This window comes from Vespa crabro, chromosome 22, assembly GCF_910589235.1.
Source record: "Vespa crabro chromosome 22, iyVesCrab1.2, whole genome shotgun sequence".
Lineage (NCBI taxonomy): Eukaryota > Metazoa > Arthropoda > Insecta > Hymenoptera > Vespidae > Vespa > Vespa crabro.
This window is the reverse complement of record NC_060976.1, coordinates 3,832,595-3,856,477: the sequence shown is the minus strand read 5'-3', so window position 1 is coordinate 3,856,477 and position 23,883 is coordinate 3,832,595. Positions and strand designations below refer to the sequence as shown.

Sequence of the window (23,883 nt, the reverse complement as noted above, 5' to 3'; positions counted from 1 at the left end):
TCTTTTTCAATACAGTAAGATACGGATCGCGATCGAGAAATCGTCGATCTATCATTAGCGATAGATTTCACGAGATGGCACGAGAGAATGAGAATTATAAAAGTGACATCGAGCTCACGGTACACGTGAGTCGAGGTGTTTTAAAATTAATCGGCGTTTGGCCACATCGAGAAACTCGAGGGAGCATATTAAGAGGGATTCTTATAAAACTCTTGAGAATCATTTGTCACTTTCTATTATGTTTCATCCTGATACCCGGATTATTGAATACATTCCTAAAGGAAAAAGATCCTCGTCGTAGATTAAAGGCGATAGGACCAATGTGCAATTGTCTGATGGCTGTCTTGAAATACACGATGTTTCTTTATCAAGGAGAAAAGCTGGAAGATTGCGTGACTCGACTCGAGGAGGATTGGAAACAAGTTGTAAGATTGAAGGATCGTCGAACTATGTTAGAAAAGGCAAAAATTGGCCGAAGTATCGCGATACTTTGCGTGGCTTTCGTTTACATCAGTGGCTTCTCGTTTCGCATAATCGTTCCATTATCGAGTGGAACGATTGTAAACGCTCGAAACGTTACGATAAGACCTCTCGCCTTCTCTTGCTATTTCGTTTTCTTCGATCCTCAAAAAACGCCAGCTTACGAGATCGTATTCGCGATACAATTTATGGCTGGTTTCGTAACTTACTCTATAACTAGCGGTGCATGTAGTTTGGCTGCTCTATACGTTCTTCATGCTTGCGGACAACTCGAGATCCTTATAAGAAGATTGGAGGAGCTCGTTGAGAATCCTAACGCGAATACCGTCGCGCTCGAGGAAAAATTAGCCACATTGGTGAGACATCATATAACGGTTAACAGGTAAGGATCAACATGCGACGACTTAGATAATCTGAAATTTCAATCAACGTATCTTCAGAGATATATTATATTTCTATTCACTATTCACCATTTATAGCTTTTTAAAGAACATCGAGGACGCCATGCAACATATATGTCTGGTGGAAGTGGTCGGTTGCACATTGATTTTATGCCTTCTCGGATATTATATCATAATGGTTGGTGGGCCTCGAATTAACAAGTTTCTTCGATAAAACTTACGATAAAACCCGTTTATGTTCACAGGAATGGGAAAATAACGACACGGTAGCGATGCTAACGTATGCGATATTACTGATCACTTTTACGTTTAACATTTTTATCTTCTGCTTCATAGGAGAACTTTTAACAGATCAGGTAGACATTGTAATTATATATATATATATATATATATATATATATTTGTTTTTTCCCTTCATTTTTCGTCATCTACTTACACATATGTAGGCTACGAAAGTCGCAAACACGTCCTGCACGCTCGAATGGTTCCGCTTACCAGGAAGAACAGCACGGTGTTTAATTTTGGTAATGGCGATGTCGAATCGACCGGTGAAAATTACAGCTGGAAAGTTTTTAGATCTTTCTCTCAACAGTTTTGGTACAGTAAGTATATCTCAACAAGAATCTGATAAGAAATAAAAGTAAATAAATAGTATCAAAATAAAATTCAATTTTATCTGGTTTATACTATCTTTCAGGTAGTTAGAACGTCGGTAGCGTATTTGAATATGCTTCGTACTACTAGTATCTGATATTCCGGGAACACGGATTCATTTGAAATAAATTAAAGCATTTACCTCATCTCCACTTCGATAATATGTAACCGATTACAAGCACTTTTTTATTTATACTAAAAAAAAACGCGAAAAGATAGCAAATATATTGATCTTACAATGAAAAGCGCAGATTAAAATTTTGATTTATTTCTTTCGATTTATCCGATACTCAATGATACTCGTGAACACACTTCGCAACACAAAAGTATTAGATAATTGTACCGAGGCAATTTCTTAAGATGAAAATGCAAAAGAAATAAAGTATCCGTAGGAACAGGTCTACGTTCTTCATAAAAGGTTGGAATAATGCGCAAGATAATCTGATACGCAAGCGTTGACCCCTACTTCGTATGGCAACCAAGACACCCCACCGCTATACTTTTACTCTACACTATTTTCCTCTTTTCGTTTTGAGTCGTATTGCTTCCAAGTGAAGTTACAACTTTCAATTACTTCAGTGTTTACCAGGGGAATCATGCCGATCGAACTGCAGATAAATAACTTTAAGAAAGAACAGGAAAAGAGAACAGGACAAGAGAATATCGTTGCTAGAAACAAGAGATCCCTAAATTATTCTATGAAAATACCCTATTATATTTTACGAGTTATCGGTGTCTGGCCTATTCGAACTGACGCATCTCTGTGTGAAAGATTTGGTAATTATTTGATGAAATGCATCTGCTACTTTTTCTTCGCTTTCATTTTGATACCGGGATTTCTTCGGATTTTCCTTATCGAAAAAAGTACACAACAAAAATTAAAAATATTCGGACCACTTTGCTCGTGCTCGACGAACGCTATGAAATACAGTATACTCTTGATGTATAGAGAGAAGATCGAAACGTGTTTGAAACACATAAGAGAAGATTGGGAAATGGTAGTTCTTTCGGAAGATCACGAACTCATGATGTCTCAAGCTAAAATCGGAAGAATTCTTGCAACCATGTCAATTTGTTTTATTTACGGTGCAGGATTATTTTATCGTACCTTTCTACCGCTTTCCAAGGGCTCCGTCGTCGTCGGCAATCACACGATAAGACCCCTCGCTTGTCCAAGTTATTTTGTAATATTCGATGAGCAAAAAACGCCTGCTTACGAACTCGTATTTTTTGGTCAATTTCTTGGTGGCTTTACCGTTTATACCGTGGGCAGCGGAGTTTGTGGATTGGCAGCTTTCTTGATTATGCACGTTTGCGGCCAACTTCGGATATTGATGAGAAAAATGAACGACATCGTCGATGGTAATTATACCGACGAGAAGAATCCAAATAAACGCATTGCCGAAGTCATCCATCATCAAATCAGAACAAGAAGGTAATTTATTAGGTTCCTTACTGAAATCGACATTGTTTTGAGTTAATAAATATCGAATCATTTATCTTACCTACAGTTTTGTTAAAGACGTGGAAGAAATTTTGCAATATCCTTGCATGGCCGAGATAATGGGCTGCACGAGCCTAGTTTGTCTCGTCTTATACTATTTGGTTATGGTACGTATTATTTTTATAAGATTTATTCCGTTTAAATAAATAATTTGGCCTAAAGATGGTCATCATTTATATTTTGATTCAAAAGGAATGGGAGGATAGCGATGCCACTGGTCTGATAACTTTTATTTTACTTTTCGTATCATTCGCTTTCAACATGTTCATCTTTTGTTATATCGGAGAACTTCTTTCGGAACAGGTAGAACGATCGTGCATTATTCGTGCATTATGAATTTAAATTTTGGATAAATAATGATCTACGATGCTTTATCTGCCAATAGGGTGCAAAGGTTGGATTGACATCCTGTACCTTAAATTGGCATTGTCTTCCTATAAAGGATACAAAATCTTTGATTCCAGTCATACTTATGTCTAATTATCCAGTGAAAATCGTAGCCGGTAAATTAATGGATATGTCTCTCAGTAATTTCAACAATGTAAGTACGATGATTCATCGTCGGCCTTGCCTGTAAAAAAAAAAAAAAAAGAAAATGAACGAATGCTTTATTTCCTTTAGATCATCAAAACGGCCATAGGATATTTCAATATTCTTCGAAACAGTGTTTAACGTGATATCAAACGGTGAATATTTTTCTAGCGGATCAACGAATTAAACAACGCCAAATGTTTATATATAAGTGTAGTGCAGAGAATAAATGACAATAGCCACGATAGAAAAAAGTTGTTCCGAATAAATTTTCCCGATTCTTATGGAATTCGCCAAATTAACCAACTTCGGAATGAATATAATCGATGTTTCAAAGAATTTAAATTACCTTTAGAGTCCTTAAATCTCTCTAATTTTTTTCCTTTTATTGATCTTGAAGAGTAAAAAGTGCGACTCTTATTATTAGTTCAAAATAATATCAATCAAAAATGATACAATAGATGCATTAGTTCAATAAAATTAAGAATGTATTATACGTACAATTATTGGGATCACCTTTGTTTTATTAAGATACTTTGAACGCTATGAAAGAGCACGAGGAATAATTTAAAAAAAAAAAAAAAAAAAAAAAAAAAGAAAAAAGCGTCGATAAAGTGTCTTAAACCAAATTGTAACGAACTGTCATTGAACATATGTTACCTACGAAAATAGTAGTGATCACTGTAAGTAAAGAATTACGAAAGCCATTACGTTCGCAGTCTACTTTGCAATCGAAATAAGTTCTCCCTCTGCGATGCGCTTCTGCGCGCAAAGCCTCTGTCCCATCTAGATTCTACAGACTGCTTGGTCAGTAACACTCAAGAGCCAGATAAGAACGGTCCAATCGTGATAAAATTGTATCTGAAATGAAACAGTTAGAGGAGAAAACATTTCGCGCTACCGACTATTCCGATAGAAACGAATTTGCTCTAAATTATTCGATAAGAATCGGCCGTGGAATATTGAGAGTGATCGGCGCTTGGCCACTCTATAAAGAAAATTCAAATATCGAAAAGTTCTATAGCTATTTTGTAAATTGCTTTTGTTACTTTCTCTTTACCTTTATACTCGTACCAGGGTTACTTCGAATTTTCTTAATAGAACAGAATACACGCATAAGGCTTAAGATCTTTGGTCCTCTTTGTACGTGTTCGATAAATGCTACGAAATATAGTATATTAATAACGCGCGGGAAAAAGATTCAAGAGTGCATGAAACATATAAGGGAGGATTGGAAAAAGGTAGTGTTGGAAAAAGATTACGAATCAATGATGTCGCATGCCAAGGTCGGAAGGACTTTAGCGGTGATGTCAGCCTCTTTTATATATGGCGCTGGAATGTCCTACCGGACTATTTTACCTCTCTCAAAAGGCAAACAAATCATCGGTAACCTCACAATAAGACCCATTGCATGTCCGAGTTATTTCGTAATATTCGATGAGCAAAAATCACCAGCTTACGAGTTTGTCTTTTTTGGACAATTTCTTGCTGGCTTCGCCGTCTACTCGGTAGCTTGTGGCGTTTGTGGTTTAGCTACCTTTCTGATCATGCATGCGTGTGGCCAATTCGAAATTCTTATGAGAATGATGAGAGACATTGTCGATGGGAAAGATGACGTCGATGATACTGATCCAGATACGCGTATCGCCGAGGTAATTAGACATCAAATCCGATCCAAGAAGTAAGTATTACCTTGTAACGTTTTCCATCATTTTCACACGACTTTGCATTTCTTCTTTATATACTTTTAAAAAATTGCATGACTCGAACCCCGCATATTCGATGATCCTCTTTAAAAATTATACCAGATCTATATCTTAGCAATATTTTATTTTCAGTTTCGTAAAGGAAGTAGAAGAGATTCTGCAGTACATGTGCATGGTAGAGATCTTGGGTTGTACTAGTCTCGTTTGTCTTGTTTTGTATTACGTTATCATGGTACGCTTTTTAGATTTGAACACTTGACTAATGTCGTCAAACTAATAAAAGAATCATCAAATTCGTAGGAGTGGGAAAATAGTGATACTACCGGATTAATTACATATTTCATTTTTCTCCTATCTTTCGCTTTTAACATGTTTATTTTTTGTTACATCGGCGAGCTTCTTTCGGAACAGGTGCGAAAAGTTTTTCTTATTTTCGATCTTCCTATCGATCTTATTCTTTTTATGATGTATTTATTATTTTTTATACTTCTCATAGAGAAATATAACGCTTGTATTATTTTTTCAAGGGTGCGAAAGTCGGAGTAACTTCTTGTACTCTTGAATGGAATCGTCTTCCGACGAAAAGCGCTCAAAGCCTAATATTGATAATATTAGCGTCGAATCATCCGATAAAAATCGTAGCCGGTAAATTGATGGACATGTCACTTAGTAATTTCAATAACGTAAGTACATTCACAAACGCAACGTGGTTTATGATATACGCGTAAAGGATCTAGATGGTCAGCGTACGATCTTACTTTTCTAGATAATTAAGACCGCGGTCGGATACTTCAACATCCTTCGAAGTAGTATCTAATATGGAAATCAATGACCGAAATTGCAATTTTTATAGTCACAAATCGAGAGATTTGAATAGTTGCAAATTTTGTAAAATATTAATGAATACGCGACGGTAGTTTAAATGAATAACGGATTATAATAAAAGTAGAAACAAATTTGTTTCGGTTATTTCTTAGAATAAGAGCAGATAATTATAAAATTAAAAAATCTTTGCTATTATACGCCTGGCAAAGTAAATAATCCTCGTTCTTGGTGCACGTTGAAGACGTATTAAAAATAACACCTTCGACATTGTATTCCTCCATAATGTCCCATCCTTATCCAATCATTGTATTATACTGTTCTTCGATCGTCCAGTTTAATAACGCCTTGTAACTGGCAAGCGTAAATACGTACTCTCTGTCACCCTAAGAGACAAAAGGAGGGCTGCGCCCTCCCTGTTGCGCCTAAACTGTTCCCATTAGTCTTCTCTGAATCACCAACTGAAAAAGAAACGAGAGATTATGTAAAAAAATAATTTTTTTGTGATTGTATATAACGAGAAGTGTCACTGATTATTTTAATATTTTTCAAGAAACAATGCCGAGTTTAATTCCAAATAATATTCGATTGCAATTACTCTGGGATTAAATGTAATTATCTAGAAGAAATTTTTTCTTCTTTTTATGAATTTATCTCCGTAAACAAATATATTATTTGGCTGAGAAAAAAACCAATGCTTTTGAGTATCATCTATTTCATTAGACGCTTCTTTAGAAAAACTCAGTATCCTTCGCGTTTATTTTATAGACAATGTTATATTTCCGTTTTACATTTGCTGTCGTATTAGTTAACTGCTTGCGCAAGCGTATAAACGCGTTTAGAATAAACATGGCATAAGCATGAATTATATTGTTCAAGAGAAATTTGATATCTTTTGAAAATGATCACAGCTTGGCCGCTTGATGGAAATTCTTCCACATTCGAAAGATTTATTAAACGCTTCGTAAACCTTCTTTGTTACCTTTTTTATTATTATTATTATACTTCGTACCCACCGTACTATTCGTGATTTTCATGTCACAAGACATAAGAAAGAAGGTCAAGATCTGTGGCATGATTTTTACGTGTGCCACAAATGCTATCAAATATATTCTTTTATTGAGACATAGTAATGAAATAAAAACTTGTTTGTGCTTAACGAAAGAGGATTGGAAAAACGTCACGTTAGAGCAGGATTACAAAAATATGTTATCTCGAGGCAAATTTGGAAGAGCTTTGGCAATACTGTCAACTTGTTTGATCTATAGTGGAATTATATTGAATCGTATAGTACTGTTGCTCGTCAAAGGGAAAGTAATCATAAACAACGTTACGATAGAGCTACGACTTCTCCAAGTTATTAGATAATTTTCGACGAGCAGAAATCACCAGCTTCGTCTAAGCCCAATCAATGAGATTTTCTACATTCTTCAACTCTTTTCCGGTCTCGTCGCACACAACATAACCGTACCCACCTGCGGTCTTGCCGCACTTCTCGCAATGCATGCTTGCGGTCAACTTGAAATACTCACGGCTTGAATATCTCGTTGATGGTCGGAGGAGATGTTTCGAGCACGCTCCTCAACAGATTGGATGACATCGTCAAACTGTATGCTTTCAGATTTTTCCGATACTGATCCTAGATTAATTATTATTTAAAATGATTTTTATCTCAAGGTACGAAAACTGCTGTAGTATCTATTACTCTTGACTGGTGCAATATGCTTTTGAAAATATGCTCATAATAATAATGAGCCATAGCATACCTTTGCTCATAGCTGGTAACACGATGAATACTTTCCTTAGCGATTTCAATGTCGTAAGCATTACGATCGGCTTGCATTTTACTCTTATCATTCAAATGATAACGTAATTCTTTTGTGACTGTAGATAACGAGAAGTGCCACTGATTATTTTAATATTTTTCAAGAAACGATGCCAAGTTTAATCCTAAACAATATCCGTTTAATTGAAGTTACTCTGGGAATAAATGTAATTGTCTAAAGGAAATGTTTTCTTCCTTTTGTGTATATCTCCGTAAACAAATGTTATTTGGGCAAGAAAAAAATCAACGTTTTTGAACATTACCTTGACACTTTGACAAAAGCACATAAAATCCTTCGAGTGTATTTCACGTTCACAGAACAACGTTATATTTTCGTTTTACATTTGCCGTCGTACTGGCTAGCGCAACTCCTTGCGCAAGCGTAAATGCGCGATCAATTAATTTACCACTACTTTTTTTTTCCCCTTCTGAGTTTATCGATTATAGTTACTTCAGAACTCTTAGTTGTCCTATGGTGATGTTAGGGAACTGCTCGAAGTTTGGAATAGACGAGTATAAAACATGAAATCTAATGTTCAAGAGAAATTTGAAAAAAATAAAGTTTACGTTGCCTACGAAGATAATTTTGAATATATAATAAGCGTGTCCCGATATCTTTTAAAAATCATCGCCGCCTGGCCGCTCGATGACAATGCTTCTACATTCGACAAAATTTACAAATACTGCATGAACGTTTTTATTTTCGCTTTGATAATATTCTTTTTTGCACCCAGCGTACTATACGCGATTTTCAAGACAAAAACCACAAGAGTTAAAATCAGAATCCTTAGCATGATTTTAATGAATTTCGCAAATGTTGTCAAATATATTTTTTTATTGATACATAATAAAGAAATAAAAATGTGTTTGCACGAGACAAAAGAGGACTGGAAAAATGTTATATTGCAGCAGGATTATGAGAATATGTTATCTCGAGGCAAACTTGGAAGATCTTTGGCGATACTCTCAACTTGCTTGATCTATGGTGCAAGTTTATTTAACCGTGCGATAATACCACTCGCCAAAGGGAACATAATTGTAAACAACGTTACGATAAGACGATTGCCTCTTCCAAGTTATTACATCTTTTTCGACGTGCAGAAATCACCAGCTTACGAATTCATTTACTTCGCTCAAATATTTACTGGATTCGTTGTCTTCACCATCGCTTCGGCCGTATTCGCTTTAACGACACACTTTATCATGCATATCTGCGGTCAAATTGATATTCTGATAAGAGAAATTCAGGATATCGAGACGGCGAACTCGAACATTGGAAATGCTGACAAACTCATCCGCTTGACGATTCTGCATCAGATACAAATTAAAAGGCAAGTTTGAAAACAAGCGATGGAGTATACTCACAAACACACTTAAAATTAAAATATAAGATGCACACATCTAACCACTTTTATTATTCTTCATTAGAATTTGCATGTATGTACAATACGTACTAATAATTATTGTTATTTACTTATATTGTTTGTTACAGCTTCTTGAAAAAAGTAACGGAGATTGTACAGTACATGTGCCTAGCGGAAATACTTTCTTGCATGCTCAGTATTTGTGTCGTCTTTTACGCTTTAAATAGGGTACGATGAAGAAACTAAAAAGAGAGATAGTGTATGCATCTACGACATTACAGAAGGCATTGGCCCAATTCAATACTTCGCTGTACAAATTTTTCTTTTAATTCGATCGTACAAACTCGTTATATACACGTCATTGCATCATTTATTGTCAATTCCTAAATTTTTTTTTTCAAATCTATCGTTCGAAAATTTTATTTCAATTCGTACGAAAATCACGTTCATTTCGAACTTTTTAATATCGTATTAAATTTAAATAGAATGAATAATAAATACATAGGCATATATTACTCCTTTCATAATAGACATAACTCGTTAATAAATTTACAGGATTATACTTACAGCGTAATATCTTTAATAGGGTATTCGACAATCATCATATCGTTCACTTACAACCTTTTCATTTTTTGTTACATTGGAGAACTTCTGGATACTCAGGTATTTTTTTAATCAATTTTTAATTTGTAATATTTCTAATCAATTTTTAATCGGTTTTTCTACGAATTTCCTATATTTCTTTGTCATAATCGAAATTTATTCTCCAGAATATGAAAGTCATAGCAATTTCAAGAACGCTCGATTGGCATAATCTCCTCCTTAAATCTGTTAAAAATTTGATAATAGTTGTACTTATAGCGAATGATCCACAGAAGTTGATAGCAGGCAAGTTTGTGCCCCTGACATTGAGTAACTTTACTACGGTAAATATTAAGATCCTTTCAAATTCTCATCGATAGTCTAACTTAATTACGAATGTGATATAATTGACGATTAAATTTTGACAGATGTTTAAAACAGCTATCGGATACTTCAATTTTCTTCGAAATACTACTTCGTAGTTGCATCGAGCTTTGATCTCAAAAGATACGATTAGGGATTATTAATATCAATGTTACACAATAAACAAACTTACTAGGAGAACAAAAAATCGACGAGAATTTTTTTTACTCTTCTTGCTTTTTACCGTAAACATTGTTTTGCATTCTTGTTTTATCATTATGTTTGAGTTTAAAAAAAAAAAAAAATATATATATATATATATATATATATATATATATTTATATAGGAAAAAAAGTACAAAGAACATTGAAGCAATCTAGTACAGGATGAACATATTTCGTAAATTCTATCGTAAGTAATTCGTATTGGCGTTGTTCGCATAGCTTTGTGCACACTGGCCTCGCATATAAGTTAAGACATTCTTATCAGTTTCGCCAAAAATAAAACGCAGCACGCTTGCGATGAATTTTATAATTTTCATGATAATCACATAGAACGTTGCCGAGGTTTATAAAGAGCACCGATAAAACACACACAGCCAATATTATCTCACAGTAGAATAGAACAAGAGTATGAACTAATATGACCTATGACAGAAAGGATAGGCGGGACGAAATTAGCGCAAGCGCAAAACTGATTCGTTCGAGGGTGCATTTCTAATCGTGTCTTAAAGATTCAGTAACGTTTTAGCATTGATACCAGACAAACGGCTCTGTCTTGTCGGTACTACATGGAAAATTTCACGATTGACAGTTTTGAAAAGAACGTTGATCTAAGTGTCTCTCTAAATCGTTGGGTATCTAAACCGATTGGTACTTGGCCTTTTTCATCAGATGTCTCTAAAAACGATCGATTCGAGATTTTTCTAAAAAAGATTACAATCGTGATTTGCTATATGCTATTAGGTTTCATCTTGATATTTGGCGGAATGTATTTAGTTCTTGAGCTAGAAGACTTTTACAGTCACTTGAAACTTGGCAGCGCGCTCAGTTTTTTCTTGATGGCTGCTATAAAATATTTCGTTCTAATAGTCCGCGAGAACGATATAAGGAGATGTATAGGTTGCATAGAGATGGATTGGAGGAACGTAAAATATCTCGAAGATAAAAAGATTATGATCGAGAATGCAAAATTTGGACGTAAACTCTTAATAATTTGCGGTGTTTTTATGTATGGTGGCGTTCTTTTTTACTACGTAGCCTTACCAATGACACGTCAAAAAGTTTTTGACGAAGAGAAAAACATTACGTATAGATCTCTCGTATATCCTGTACCGAAGATCGTCGCGGACACTCGTCTAAGCCCAATCAATGAGATTTTTTATGTTCTTCAACTTTTTTCTGGTCTGGTCGCACACAACATAACCGTAGCTACCTGCGGTCTCGCCGCACTTCTCGCGATGCATGCTTGCGGTCAACTTGAAATACTTATGTCCTGGCTTGAATATCTCGTCGACGGTCGAGAAGATGTTTCGGACACGCTCGACAACAGATTGGCTGATATCGTAGAACAGCACATGCGTGCTTTCAGGTAAGCCTACTTTAATGTTCTATCATGCTCGCTTTCCTTCGGCGTTATCAAATATAGTTGTATACCCTTGGACACTTAATTTCCAGCTCGCCTATACTCGATATCTTCTATCGATAATAGTTACGTCTACATCAATATGGAATTTTTACATTTTAGTTTCATAAAACGCACAGAAGAGATAATACGAGAAATATCCCTCGTTGAGTTAATGGGATGCACTTTGAACATGTGTTGCCTCGGATATTATTGTATGGTGGTACGCATACGATCTAGTAAATAAATCATTCTTGCACGTTGAACGATTTTTTTTTTTTCATCCCTTTCTTTTCCATTTTCTCCTCGTTCCCTCTTTTTGTTTCTATTAATTCTACGCACAGATTTCCATTATATAGATTATTTACTTCTCTTATCTATAAATTGCAGGAATGGGATATTAGACGACCACTCGATAGCTTTACTTATTTAATATTACTTACATCGGTCACATTCAACATCTTCATATTTTGTTACATAGGCGAAGTTCTTGCCGAACAGGTATTTCCCTTAATCATCTTTCGCAGAATTTTTTAATATGATTAAAATATTATACGATAGAAAAGCCTTTACGTTATGTACATACGTAGAACGTTTATACGTAATACGTGATAAACCCGAATAGGAATACGAAATACATAAGAATTCGAAAAATATAAAAAATTCAGAAGACCCAGAACATTCGCGCGAAATATTTTCTATACTAATTGCAAAGATGTTGTAACAGACTGTGAAAGTTGGTGAAAGATCTTACATGATAGATTGGTACCGGATACCGGAAAGAAAAAGTCTTGCCGTTGTGTTGATAATTATGATGTCTAATTCGTCCACCAGATTGACCGCTGGCAATTTTATTGAATTATCTATAAGTAGTTTTTGCGACGTAAGTATTCAAACGGACAAATATAAATGATAGGATCCTAAAATTTTCAATTATCACTTGGTAGGATCCTAAAGATTGAAATTATTACTTGAATAATTTTTATCTAAACATTTTTACTTTTAAATCCAGGTTATTAAGTCAGCTGGTGCCTACTTGAACATGCTTCGTACGTTTACAATCTAGAATATATTACTGGTAGAAACATGATTTAGTATTTATTAGACTGTTCACTTCTAAAAGAAAGTAACGAAAAAAAAGGGAATAATATTATTTGACTTTTAATTTATATCCAAAACCATATTTTCAATGTCCACTTCAACAGATGCACATTCACCTTTCAATAATCAGAATCAATAATTCTAAGCATTGGCTGAAGCGGCATGAAAATATCATACTTGATAGTTTGCTACGGAAGGAATATCGGTGGTCGATAGATAAATCGTGCGTGCGTGCGTGACTTAGAACATTGTTTCTACGTATTTTCATAGAATCTAAAGACTGAATAAATAGAAGATATGCGTAAAACGTGATCGTAATAGGGAAATAATATCCTATGTAACGTATCGCATAGAAGGGTCGATCCCTTTTGCGAAAATCGGACAATCGTTTAATAGCGTTCTCATATATTATTTCTAAGTTAAAAAGTCGTAATTATGTATATCCCATATTAAGGGAGAGAGACAATGAGAAAGTACTCGATAATTGTGTGCATATAAGTTGATTACATTAGTAATAGCTAGGGGATAGTGAGAAAATATCACGTTAACCATCATTAATAAATACAATAATTATACTTACGTGAACGACAAAGACTACAAAAAGTACGTATATCTCACAATAAAATCCTCGATTCTTTACTTTTCGACGATATTCTTTCGTCTTTGTATTTTACATTCCTTATGTGATCTTGAAGATTGGAAACATCTATGACAAGCTGTACATCCTGATGAACTGATTGGCAGGCTTGCTAGATGCTCGGGAAGTTATGTGCCCTAATGTGGACGAAGTAATAGTAAGTATTATTCGATATGACGCTCAAATCTTCAAGTAAATTTCTTATCAATGATCTTACTCCTCTCGAAGAATAGCCATATTGCTTATCTGAAAGAAATTTTGCTTATTAGTTTTATATCACTCAATGAGAATTTATTACATGAGATTTCTCAGATCGTCTAGGATGTATGTAAGTGAAATAAATGTTTAGTTGGATATTACTGCATTATGATGATTATACGTTTTGTATAACAAAATGAACGACGAATAAACAATAAAATGTTTTGTTACAGGGATGAAATATTACCCAAAGTTTAGGTTGCCTAACGTATGGCATAATTTTTACATCCATTACATAAGAACTGAGTCATCAAGAAAAGAATTATATTTCAGGTTTATTTTTTTTTTTTCTTCCACGTTGCTCTTATTCGTACAAATTTTTAGGTCTCGTCCAGAAACTGAACACTGCCGACGAGTGCAAGTCTCGAGAAAAATTATATATAAAGTTATAGCGATTTCGTAAGAATGGCAGAAGAACAAATCGTGCAATACCAAAATTAAAAAAATATCACGTATCTACACTCGTAGATCAATAAAATTAAAAATGTATTATACGTACAATTATCGCGATGTCTATTGTCACATTAAGATACTTTGTTCTCTCTGAACGAATAACGTGACGAAAATAAAGAAACAAAGGAAAAGGGTAAATAAAGAAAGAATTGATAAAATACTGGTCCTACCAATGAAAATTACAATATAAAACTTTCAATAATTTATAAATGTATGTACATACGTAGGTAGAATTCGTAGGAGTGGGAAAGTAATAAGTCAGAGTAAAAGTTCACTCTTTATCACCTCAAGAAAAAATCTGCTATTTCATTCCAAAAAGTTATTTACTTACTATCACACGAATCGAATTTGCGATTGGACCGTGTTTATTAATTACGTTTGAACCACCGTCTCGAAAACGATAGAGATGTCGTGAATGAATATTCTGTGTAACGTATCGCATAGAAGGGTCGATCCCTTTAGCGGAAATCATACGATCGTTTAATAGCGTTTCCATATACTATTTCTAAGTTAAAGAGTAGCATTTACGTATCTTCGATCTTAAGGGGGGAATGAGTAATGCTCGGTTCAACGCAGGCGCACAATAACACCACGAATATAAGGAATGATGCTGGTACTATCAGTAATAGTTGAGAGGTAGTGAAGATATCACGTTAAATATGATTACCAAATATGATAATTATACTTACGCGAACAATGACGGCGACGACTACATGAAGTACGTAAATCTTACAACCGAACAGAATCGCTGGATTTTGGAGCCATTAGGTATTTGGCCATTGAAAACGGATTGCGTCGAGATTTCTTGGAAGGACAATTTTCTCCGTAGAGGAAAAAACGTGATCTTTTATTTTCTGATGATCTTTGTCTTTGTATCTTGCGTTCCTTACGTGATTTTTGAGGTCGAAAGTATCTATGATAAGTTGAAGCTTACCGGTCCATTGAGTTTCTGTGTGATGGCCATTCTCAAGTATATCTTTTTGACTATCCGAGAGGAGGAGATTCGATGTTGCGTGGAGTCTATCGAGATGGATTGGAAGAGGATAACCCATTTCGAGGACGAACGAATAATGATTAATAAAGTTTACTTCGGACGTCGTCTCGTGACTATTTGCATCATTTTCACATACGGTGCTGCTAGTTTTTATTACATTGTCTTACCTTTGATGAGCGGAAAGGTTTTTGCATCTGCTATAAACGTAACATACAGGCCAGCTCCTTTTCCCGTAGCTAGCTTTCTCATGGATATTCGTTACAGTCCGGCAAACGAAATTATTATCTTTATTCAATGTCTTTACGGATTTGCGGCTCATTCAATCGCAGCTGGTACTTGCAGTTTGGCAGCCGTATTCACGATGCACGCTTGCGGGCAGCTGCAGGTTTTAATGAATTGGCTGGAACACTTGTTGGATGGTCGGGAAGGCATGTGTTCCAACGTGGACGAAAGAATGGCGAGTATCATCCAACAACATGTTCGAACCTTGAAGTAAGCTCTCTTTCATTAAACTTTTTCCTCGACGAAGACTAGCCGTATTGTTTTATCTGAAAAAGATTTTGTTTTTATAGTTTCATATCGCTCACTGAAAATTTATTAAATGAGGTTTCTCTAATCGAGGTCGTTGGATGTACTTTAAATATGTGCTTACTTGGATATTATTGCATTATGGTGCGTATGAGTTTGGTATAACCAAATGAATAACGATTGAACGACAAAATGTTTTGTTACAGGAAAGTAACATGTCCGAAAGAATAGGTTGCATAACGTATGGCATAATTCTTACATCCGTGACTTTCAATATTTTCATATTTTGTTACATAGGGGAGCTACTTATGGAACAGGTTTGTTAAGCTATTTATAATTCATTGAATGGAATCAGTATGATAAGATAAATTCATAAGAAATATTTTTTCTATCAGTGTCAAATATTAGGAGAGCGAACGTACGCAATCGATTGGTATCGTTTAACAGGAAAGAAAAGTCAACCTCTTATTCTCCTAATCGCCATGTCGAGAGCAACAACGAAATTAACTGCCGGAAATTTCATGGAGCTTTCTTTGAGTAGCTTCAGCGACGTAAGTATGGACTAAAAATGTGAATTAAAAAATGTAGTGTTACCTTTATTCGTTCATTCATGACAGATTATCAAATCGTCGGTCGCCTATTTAAATATTTTACGAACATTGACGTAATTAAGTTTATCGAGTTCTGAAAATGTAAAGGTACATAAGTTTTGACGATAATCTGATTAAACTACAATATTATTTTTTTGATTTAACAAGTATTTAACTTGTTATCCTGTCAAGAAAAATATTCTTCCATTTTTCCCCCTTTACATACCTTAAAACTTACGATCCGTAACACTCGTAATAAGTCGTAAGAAATCACGTAAATCACATTATTTACACTAAACTATTGTTACATCTCTACGGCAAATCCTGCTGAAGGAAATCCAATGAAGAGCACTGGCGCCCATTTGCATTTGCATTTGCTTTGCTAGGTTCGGTCAGGCGAGCTTTGTTACGTTTAAAGCCGTAAATAGTTACTTACTACAGAGCAATCGTTCAAACGTCGGTCATGGTTGATGATGCATTCATGACAAATTCTTAGGGCTTGTCCGGGATCTGAACACTGACGACGAGTGCATGTCTCGAGAAAAACTGTATATAAAGTTATAGCGATTTCATAAAAATGTCAGAAGAACAAATCGTGCAATACCAAAATTAAAAAAATATCTCGTATCTACACTCGTAGATCAATAAAATTAAAAATATATTATACGTACAATTATCGCGATATCTATTGTCACATTAAGATACTTTGTTCTTTCTGAACGAATGACGTGACGTGAAAATAAAGATACAAAGGAAAAGGGAAAAAGCATCGATAAAGCATTGGTCCGACCAAGGAAAATTACAATATAAAACTTTTAATAATTTATAAATGTATGTACATACGTAGGTAGAACACACTCCGGCAGGTAGAAGATAACGTAAGCCGTTGCATTCGCAGTGCACTTTGTAACTGAAATAAGTTCTCCCTCTGTAATGGGCTTTTGCACGCAAGCGTAAAGCCTATTGCCCCATCTACATTCTATACGCTGCTCGCTCAGTGAAGCTAGAGATCCTGATAAGAACATTCCAATCGTGATATGATCGTACCTGAAATGAAACAGTTAGAGGAGAAAAAATCCCGCGTTATCGCATATCCTAATAGAATCGAATTCGCTCTAAATTATTCCATACAAATAGGACGTGGTATTTTGAAAGTGATCGGGGCATGGCCGCTCTGCAAAGAAAACTCAAACATCGAAAAGTTCTATAGCTATTTTGCAAAAGGCTTTTGTTACTTTCTCTTTACCTTTCTACTCGTACCAGGGCTGCTTCGAATTTTCCTAATAGAACAGAATACACGCATACGGCTGAAGATCTTAGGTCCTCTCTGCTCGTGTTCGATAAACGCTATGAAATATAGTATATTAATAACGCGCGGGAAAAAGATTCAAAAATGTATGAAGCATGTTAGGGAGGATTGGAAGAAGGTAGTGTTGGAAAAGGATTACGAATCAATGATGTCGCATGCCAAGATCGGAAGGACTTTGGCGTTGATGTCAGCCTCTTTTCTGTATGGCGCTGGAATGTCTTATCGTACTATCTTACCTCTTACAAAAGGCAAACTCATAATCGGTAATCTCACAATATGACCCCTTGCATGTCCGAGTTACTTCGTATTATTTGACGAGCAAGAAACTCCAGCTTACGAGCTAGTCTTTCTTGGACAATTTCTTGCTGGCTTTGCCGTCTATTCGGTAGCTTGTGGCATTTGTGGTCTAGCGACCTTCCTGATCATGCACGCGTGTGGCCAACTCGAAATTCTTATGAGAATGATGAGAGACATTGTCGATGGGAATGACGGCGTCGATGATACTGATCCAGATACACGTATCGCCGAGGTCATTAGACATCAAATCCGATCCAAGAAGTAAGTATTAACCTTTAATGTTTTACATCATTTTCACACGACTTTGCATTTCTTCTTTATATACTTTTAAAAGGTTGCGTGACTCGAGCTCTGCATGCACGGTGATCCTCTGTAAAATTATACCAGATGTATATATTAGCAATATTTTATTTTCAGTTTCGTAAAGGAAGTAGAAGAGATTCTGCAGTACATGTGTCTGGTAGAGATCTTGGGTTGTACTAGTCTCGTTTGTCTTGTTTTGTATTACGTTATCATGGTACGTTTTTTAGATTTGAACACTTGACTAATGTCGTCAAACTAATAAAAGAACCATCGAATTCGTAGGAGTGGGAAAATAGTGATACGACTGGATTAATTACATATTTCATTTTTCTCCTATCTTTCGCTTTTAACATGTTTATTTTTTGTTACATCGGCGAGCTTCTTTCGGAACAGGTGAGAAACGTTTTTCTTATTTTCGATCTTCCTATTGATCTTATTCTTTTTATTATTTATTTATTATTTTTTATACTTTTCATAGAGAAATATAACGCTTGTATTATTTTTTCAAGGGTGCGAAAGTCGGAGTAACTTCTTGTACTCTTGAATGGAATCGTCTTCCGACGAAAAGCGCTCAAAGCCTAATATTGATAATATTAGCGTCGAATCATCCGATAAAAATCGTAGCCGGTAAATTGATGCACATGTCACTCAGAAATTTTAATGGCGTAAGTACATTGATAAACGCAACATGGTTTTCGATATTCTCGTAATGATTCCAAATCATCAGCGTACGATCTTATTTTTGTAGATCATTAAAACTTCGGTTGGATATTTTAACATCCTTCGAAATAGCATCTAAAATTAATGACCGGAATTGCAGTTATTGTCGTCAAGAATCGAGAGATTTGAGTAGTTATTATAATGAAAGTTGAAACAAATTTGTTTGAATTATATCTTACAAAAAGAATAAGCAATCAGAAAATCTGTACTATATTACATTTGTTAAAGTAAATAATTCTCTTCGTGGAGTACTTTGAAATAGTATTAAAAAAAACTTCCTGCAACATTGTATTCTGTCCGAATGACCTAACAATATGCACAATTATAATTGTACTGTAATTGTTCTTTAATCGTTCATAACGAGTAATAAGTCTGAGTAAAAGTTCACTCTTTATCACCCCAAGAAAAACTCTGCTACCTCATTCCAAAAAGTTATTTACTTACTACCACACGAATCGATGTTGCGCTTGGACCGTGTTTATTAATTACGTTTGAATCACCGTCTCGAAAAAGATAGAGATGTCGGAAATGAATGTCCTGTGTAACGTATCGCATAGAAGGGTCGATCCCTTTAGCGGAAATCATACGATCGTTTAATAGCGTTCCCATATACTATTTCTAAGTTAAAGAGTAGCATTTACGTATCTTCGATCTTTAGGGGGGAATGTGTAATGCTTGGTTCAACGCAGGCGCACAATAACTCCACGAATATATAAAATGATGCTAGTACTATCAGTAATAGTTGAGAGGTTGTGAAGATATCACGTTAAATATGATTACCAAAAACGATAACTATACTTCCGCGAACAATGACTGTTACGACTACATGAAGTATGCAAATCTTACAACCGAACCGAATCGCTGGATTTTGGAGCCGTTGGGTATTTGGCCATTGAAAAGAGATTGCGTCGAGGTTTCTTGGAAGGACAATTTCCTCCGTAGAGGAAAAAACGTGATCTTTTATTTTCTGATGATTTTTGTCTTTGTATCTTGCGTTCCTTACGTGATTTTTGAGGTCGAAAGTATCTACTATAAGTTGAAGCTTACCGGTCCATTGAGTTTCTGTGTCATGGCCTTCCTTAAGTATACCCTTTTGACTATCCGAGAGAAGGACATTCGATGTTGTATCGAGTCCATCGAGATGGATTGGAAGAAGATATCGCATTTCGAGGACGAACGAATAATGATCGATAAACTTCATACTGGACGACGTCTCGTAACTCTTTGCATCATTTTGACTTTCGGTGCTGCTGGTTTTTATCACGTTGTCTTACCTTTGATGAGCGGAAAGGTTTTTGCACCTGCTATAAATGTAACATATAGGCCAGCTCCTTTTCCCGTAACCAGCTTGCTCATGGATATTCGTTACAGTCCGGCAAACGAAATTATTATCTTTATTCAATGTCTTTACGGATTTACGGCTCATTCAATTGCAGCTGGTACTTGCAGTTTGGCAGCCGTTTTCACGATGCACGCTTGCGGACAGCTGCAGGTCTTGATGAATTGGCTGGAACACTTGTTGGATGGTCGGGAAGGCATGTGTTCCAACGTGGACGAAAGAATGGCGAGTATCATCCAACAACATGTTCGAACCTTGAAGTAAGCTCTCTTTCATTAAACTTTTTCCTCGACGAAGACTAGCCGTATTGTTTTATCTGAAAAAGATTTTGTTTTTATAGTTTCATATCGCTCACTGAAAATTTATTAAATGAGGTTTCTCTAATCGAGGTCGTTGGGTGCACTTTAAATATGTGCTTACTTGGATATTATTGCATTATGGTGGGTATGAGTTTGGTATAACCAAATGAACGACGAATTAACGACAAAATATTTTGTTACAGGAAAGTAACATGTCCGAAAGAATAGGTTGCATAACGTATGGCATAGTTCTTACATCCGTGACTTTCAATATTTTCATATTTTGTTACATAGGGGAGCTACTTATAGAACAGGTTTGTTAAGTTATTTATAATTCATCGAATGGAATCAGTATGATAAGATAATATCATAAAAAATATATTTTCTATTAGTGTCAAATATTAGGAGAGCGAACGTATGCTATCGATTGGTATCGTTTAACAGGAAAGAAAAGTCAACCTCTTATTCTCCTAATCGCCATGACGAGAACAACAACGAAATTAACTGCTGGAAATTTCATGGAACTTTCTTTGAGTAGTTTCAGCGACGTAAGTATGTACTAAAAATGTGAAATAGAAAAAGAAATGTTACTTTTATTCTTTCATTCATGACAGATTATCAAATCTTCAGTCGCCTACTTAAATATGTTACGAACATTGACGTAATTATGGTTATCGAGTGCTGAAAATGTAAAGGAACATAATCTTTGACGATAATTTGATTAAAGCACAATATTATTTTTTTGATTTAACAAACATTTAACTTGATATCCTGTCCAGAGTAATATTTTTTTTCGTATTTTCTCTTTTTTCTTTTTTTTACATACATTAGGACTTACGATTCGTAACAAGCGTAATAAGTCATATGTTATTAGGTAGATCACATTATTTACACTAAAGTAATGTTACGTCCCTATGGCGAATCCTGCTGAAAGAAATCCAATGAAGAGCACAGGTGCCCATTTGCTTTGCTAGGTTCGGTCAGACGAGCTTTGTTACGTTTAAAGACGTAAATAGTTACTTACTACAGAGTGATCGTTCAAACGTCGATCATGGCTGATGATGCATTCATGACAAATTCTTAGGGCTCGTCCGGGATCTGAACACTTTGCACGATGAGTGCAAGTATCGAGAAAAATTGTGTATAAAATTATAGCGATTTCGTAAGAATGGCAGAAAAACAAATCGCGCAATACCAAAATTAAAAAAATATCTCGTATCTACACTCGTAGATCAATAAAATTAAAAATATATTATACGCACAATTATCGCGTTTTCTATTGTCACCTTAAGATACTTTGTTCTCTCTGAACGAATAACGTGACGAAAATAAAGAAAGTTCTATAGCTATTTTGCAAAGGGCTTTTGTTACTTTCTCTTTACCTTTCTACTCGTACCAGAGTTCCTTCGAATTTTCTTAAAAGAATAGAATACACGCATACGACTGAAGATCTTAAGTCCTCTCTGCTCGTGTTCGAGAAACGCTATGAAATATAGTATATTAATAACGCGCGGGAAAAAGATTCAAGAATGTATGAAGCATGTTAGGGAGGATTGTAAGAAGATAGTGTTGGAAAAGGATTACGAATCAATGATGTCGCATGCCAAGATCGGAAGGACTTTGGCGTTGATGTCAGCCTCTTTTCTGTATAGCGCTGGAATGTCTTATCATACTATCTTACCACTAGATACCACTATCTTACCACTACAGATACGCGTATCGCCGAGGTAATTAGACATCAAATCCGATCCAAGAAGTAAGTATTAACCTTTAATGTTTTACATCATTTTCACACGACTTTGCATTTCTTCTTTATATACTTTTAAAAGGTTGCGTGATTCGAGCTCCGCATGCACGATGATCCTCTGTAAAATTATACCAGATGTATATCTTAGCTATATTTTATTTTCAGTTTCATAAAGCAAATAGAAGAGATTCTGCAGTACATGTGCATGGTAGAGATCTTGGGTTGTACTAGTCTCGTTTGTCTTGTTTTGTATTACGTTATCATGATACACTTCTTAGATTTGGACATTTGACGAATCTCGTCAAACTAATAAAAGAATCATTCAATCCGTAGGAGTAGGAAAATAGTGATACGACCAGATTAATTACATATTTCATTTTTCTCCTATCTTTCGCTTTTAATATGTTTATTTTTTGTTACATCGGCGAGCTTCTTTCGGAACAGATGCGAAAGGTATTTTTTATTTTCAATCTTCCTATCGATTTTATTCTTTTTATTATTTATTAATTTTTTTTTTTTACTTTTCATAGAGAAATATAACACTTTTATTATTTTTCCAAGTGTGCGAAAGACGAAATAACTTCTTGTACTCTTGAATGGAATCGTCTTCCGACAAAAATCGTTCAAAGCCAAATATTGATAATATTAGCGTCGAATCATCCGATAAAAATCGTAGCCGGTAAATTGATGCACATGTCACTCAGAAATTTTAATGGCGTAAGTACATTGATAAACGCAACATGGTTTTCGATATTCTCGTAATGATTCCAAATGAAGCGTACGATCTTATTTTTGTAGATCATTAAAACCTTGGTTGGATGTTTCAACATCCTTCGAAATATCATCTAAAATGAATGCCCGAAATCGCAGTTTTTATAGTCAGGAATCGAGGGATTTGAGTTGTTGTAGAATTATTATAATGGAAGTTGAAATAAATTTGTTTGAATTATATCTTACAAAAAGAATAAGCAATTAGAAAATCTGTACTATATTACATTTGTCAAAGTAAATAATTCTCTTCGTGGTGCACTTTGAAATAGTATAAAAAAAATACTCCTGCGATATTGTATCCTGTCCGAATGACCTATCAATATGTACAATTACAGTTGTACTGTAATTGTTCTTCGATCGTTCATGACGAGTAATAAGACGGAGTAAAAGTTCACTCTTTATCACCCCAAAAAAAACTCTGCTACCTCATTCCAAAAAGTTATTTACTTACTATCACACGAATCGAAGTTGCGCTTGGACCGTGTTTATTAATTATGTTTGAACCTCTGTCTCGAAAAAGATAGAGATGTCGTGAATGAATGTCCTGTGTAACGTACCACATAGAAGGGTCAATCCCTTTAGCGGAAATCATACGGTCGTTTAATCGCGTTTCCATATACTATTTCTAAGTTAAAGAGTCGCAGTTACGTTTCTTCGATCTTAAGGGGGGAATGAGTAATGC

General features: G+C 35.2%; 7 protein-coding genes, 1 long non-coding RNA gene and 1 pseudogene across 10 annotated transcripts; 8 read left to right on the top strand and 1 right to left on the bottom strand.

The window, feature by feature from the left end:
• Positions 1 to 74: 74 nt before the first annotated feature.
• LOC124431855 lies at positions 75 to 4,034 on the top strand. Its single transcript, XM_046980197.1, has 9 exons — positions 75 to 862; positions 960 to 1,059; positions 1,127 to 1,237; positions 1,328 to 1,483; positions 1,579 to 1,624; positions 2,115 to 2,970; positions 3,047 to 3,146; positions 3,202 to 3,342; positions 3,425 to 4,034. The coding sequence occupies exons 1-9, from the start codon at positions 75 to 77 to the stop codon at positions 3,614 to 3,616; spliced, it is 2,490 nt and encodes an 829-aa protein (XP_046836153.1). The 3' UTR covers positions 3,617 to 4,034.
• A 366-nt stretch (positions 4,035 to 4,400) lies between these two features.
• Positions 4,401 to 9,767, top strand: LOC124431703 (odorant receptor 13a-like). 3 transcript variants are annotated; one of them, XM_046979882.1, is made up of 6 exons: positions 4,401 to 4,956; positions 5,083 to 5,251; positions 5,409 to 5,508; positions 5,577 to 5,687; positions 5,804 to 5,959; positions 8,833 to 9,767. In XM_046979882.1, the coding sequence occupies exons 1-6, from the start codon at positions 4,437 to 4,439 to the stop codon at positions 9,262 to 9,264; spliced, it is 1,488 nt and encodes a 495-aa protein (XP_046835838.1). In that variant the 5' UTR covers positions 4,401 to 4,436; the 3' UTR covers positions 9,265 to 9,767. The 3 variants fall into 3 exon arrangements, with proteins under 3 accessions (XP_046835838.1, XP_046835837.1, XP_046835839.1); XM_046979881.1 differs by having other exon boundaries at positions 4,401 to 5,251; XM_046979883.1 differs by lacking the exon at positions 8,833 to 9,767 and adding an exon at positions 6,043 to 6,134 and having other exon boundaries at positions 4,401 to 5,251.
• Positions 9,399 to 10,094, top strand: LOC124431854 (the record flags this gene model as incomplete). The annotated part of the gene is made up of 2 exons (XM_046980196.1): positions 9,399 to 9,515; positions 9,684 to 10,094. Coding segments are annotated over 2 exons (396 nt in total), but the record flags the coding sequence as incomplete, so codon positions are not given.
• Positions 10,095 to 10,617: 523 nt separating this feature from the next.
• Positions 10,618 to 13,729, top strand: LOC124431708. The gene is made up of 4 exons (XM_046979890.1): positions 10,618 to 11,822; positions 11,979 to 12,078; positions 12,246 to 12,356; positions 12,583 to 13,729. Exons 1-4 carry the CDS (start codon positions 11,023 to 11,025, stop codon positions 12,766 to 12,768), a joined length of 1,197 nt encoding a protein of 398 aa, XP_046835846.1. The 5' UTR covers positions 10,618 to 11,022; the 3' UTR covers positions 12,769 to 13,729.
• Positions 13,730 to 15,161: 1,432 nt separating this feature from the next.
• LOC124431742 lies at positions 15,162 to 18,274 on the top strand. The gene is made up of 5 exons (XM_046979965.1): positions 15,162 to 15,790; positions 15,871 to 15,970; positions 16,033 to 16,143; positions 16,222 to 16,377; positions 18,136 to 18,274. The coding sequence occupies exons 1-5, from the start codon at positions 15,162 to 15,164 to the stop codon at positions 18,145 to 18,147; spliced, it is 1,008 nt and encodes a 335-aa protein (XP_046835921.1). The 3' UTR covers positions 18,148 to 18,274.
• LOC124431743 lies at positions 15,720 to 16,776 on the bottom strand. The gene is made up of 3 exons (XR_006944086.1): positions 16,643 to 16,776; positions 16,421 to 16,510; positions 15,720 to 15,846 (listed from the first exon to the last, which is right to left on the bottom strand). It is a non-coding gene; the product is annotated as an uncharacterized LOC124431743 (long non-coding RNA).
• Positions 18,275 to 18,366: 92 nt separating the features above from the next.
• Positions 18,367 to 19,035, top strand: LOC124431853. The gene is made up of 3 exons (XM_046980195.1): positions 18,367 to 18,539; positions 18,608 to 18,718; positions 18,835 to 19,035. Exons 1-3 carry the CDS (start codon positions 18,474 to 18,476, stop codon positions 19,033 to 19,035), a joined length of 378 nt encoding a protein of 125 aa, XP_046836151.1. The 5' UTR covers positions 18,367 to 18,473.
• A 782-nt stretch (positions 19,036 to 19,817) lies between these two features.
• LOC124431852 lies at positions 19,818 to 21,348 on the top strand. Its single transcript, XM_046980194.1, has 5 exons — positions 19,818 to 20,644; positions 20,725 to 20,824; positions 20,887 to 20,997; positions 21,076 to 21,231; positions 21,298 to 21,348. The coding sequence occupies exons 1-5, from the start codon at positions 19,818 to 19,820 to the stop codon at positions 21,346 to 21,348; spliced, it is 1,245 nt and encodes a 414-aa protein (XP_046836150.1).
• A 449-nt stretch (positions 21,349 to 21,797) lies between these two features.
• On the top strand, positions 21,798 to 23,665 carry LOC124431851 (annotated as a pseudogene).
• Positions 23,666 to 23,883: the final 218 nt, after the last annotated feature.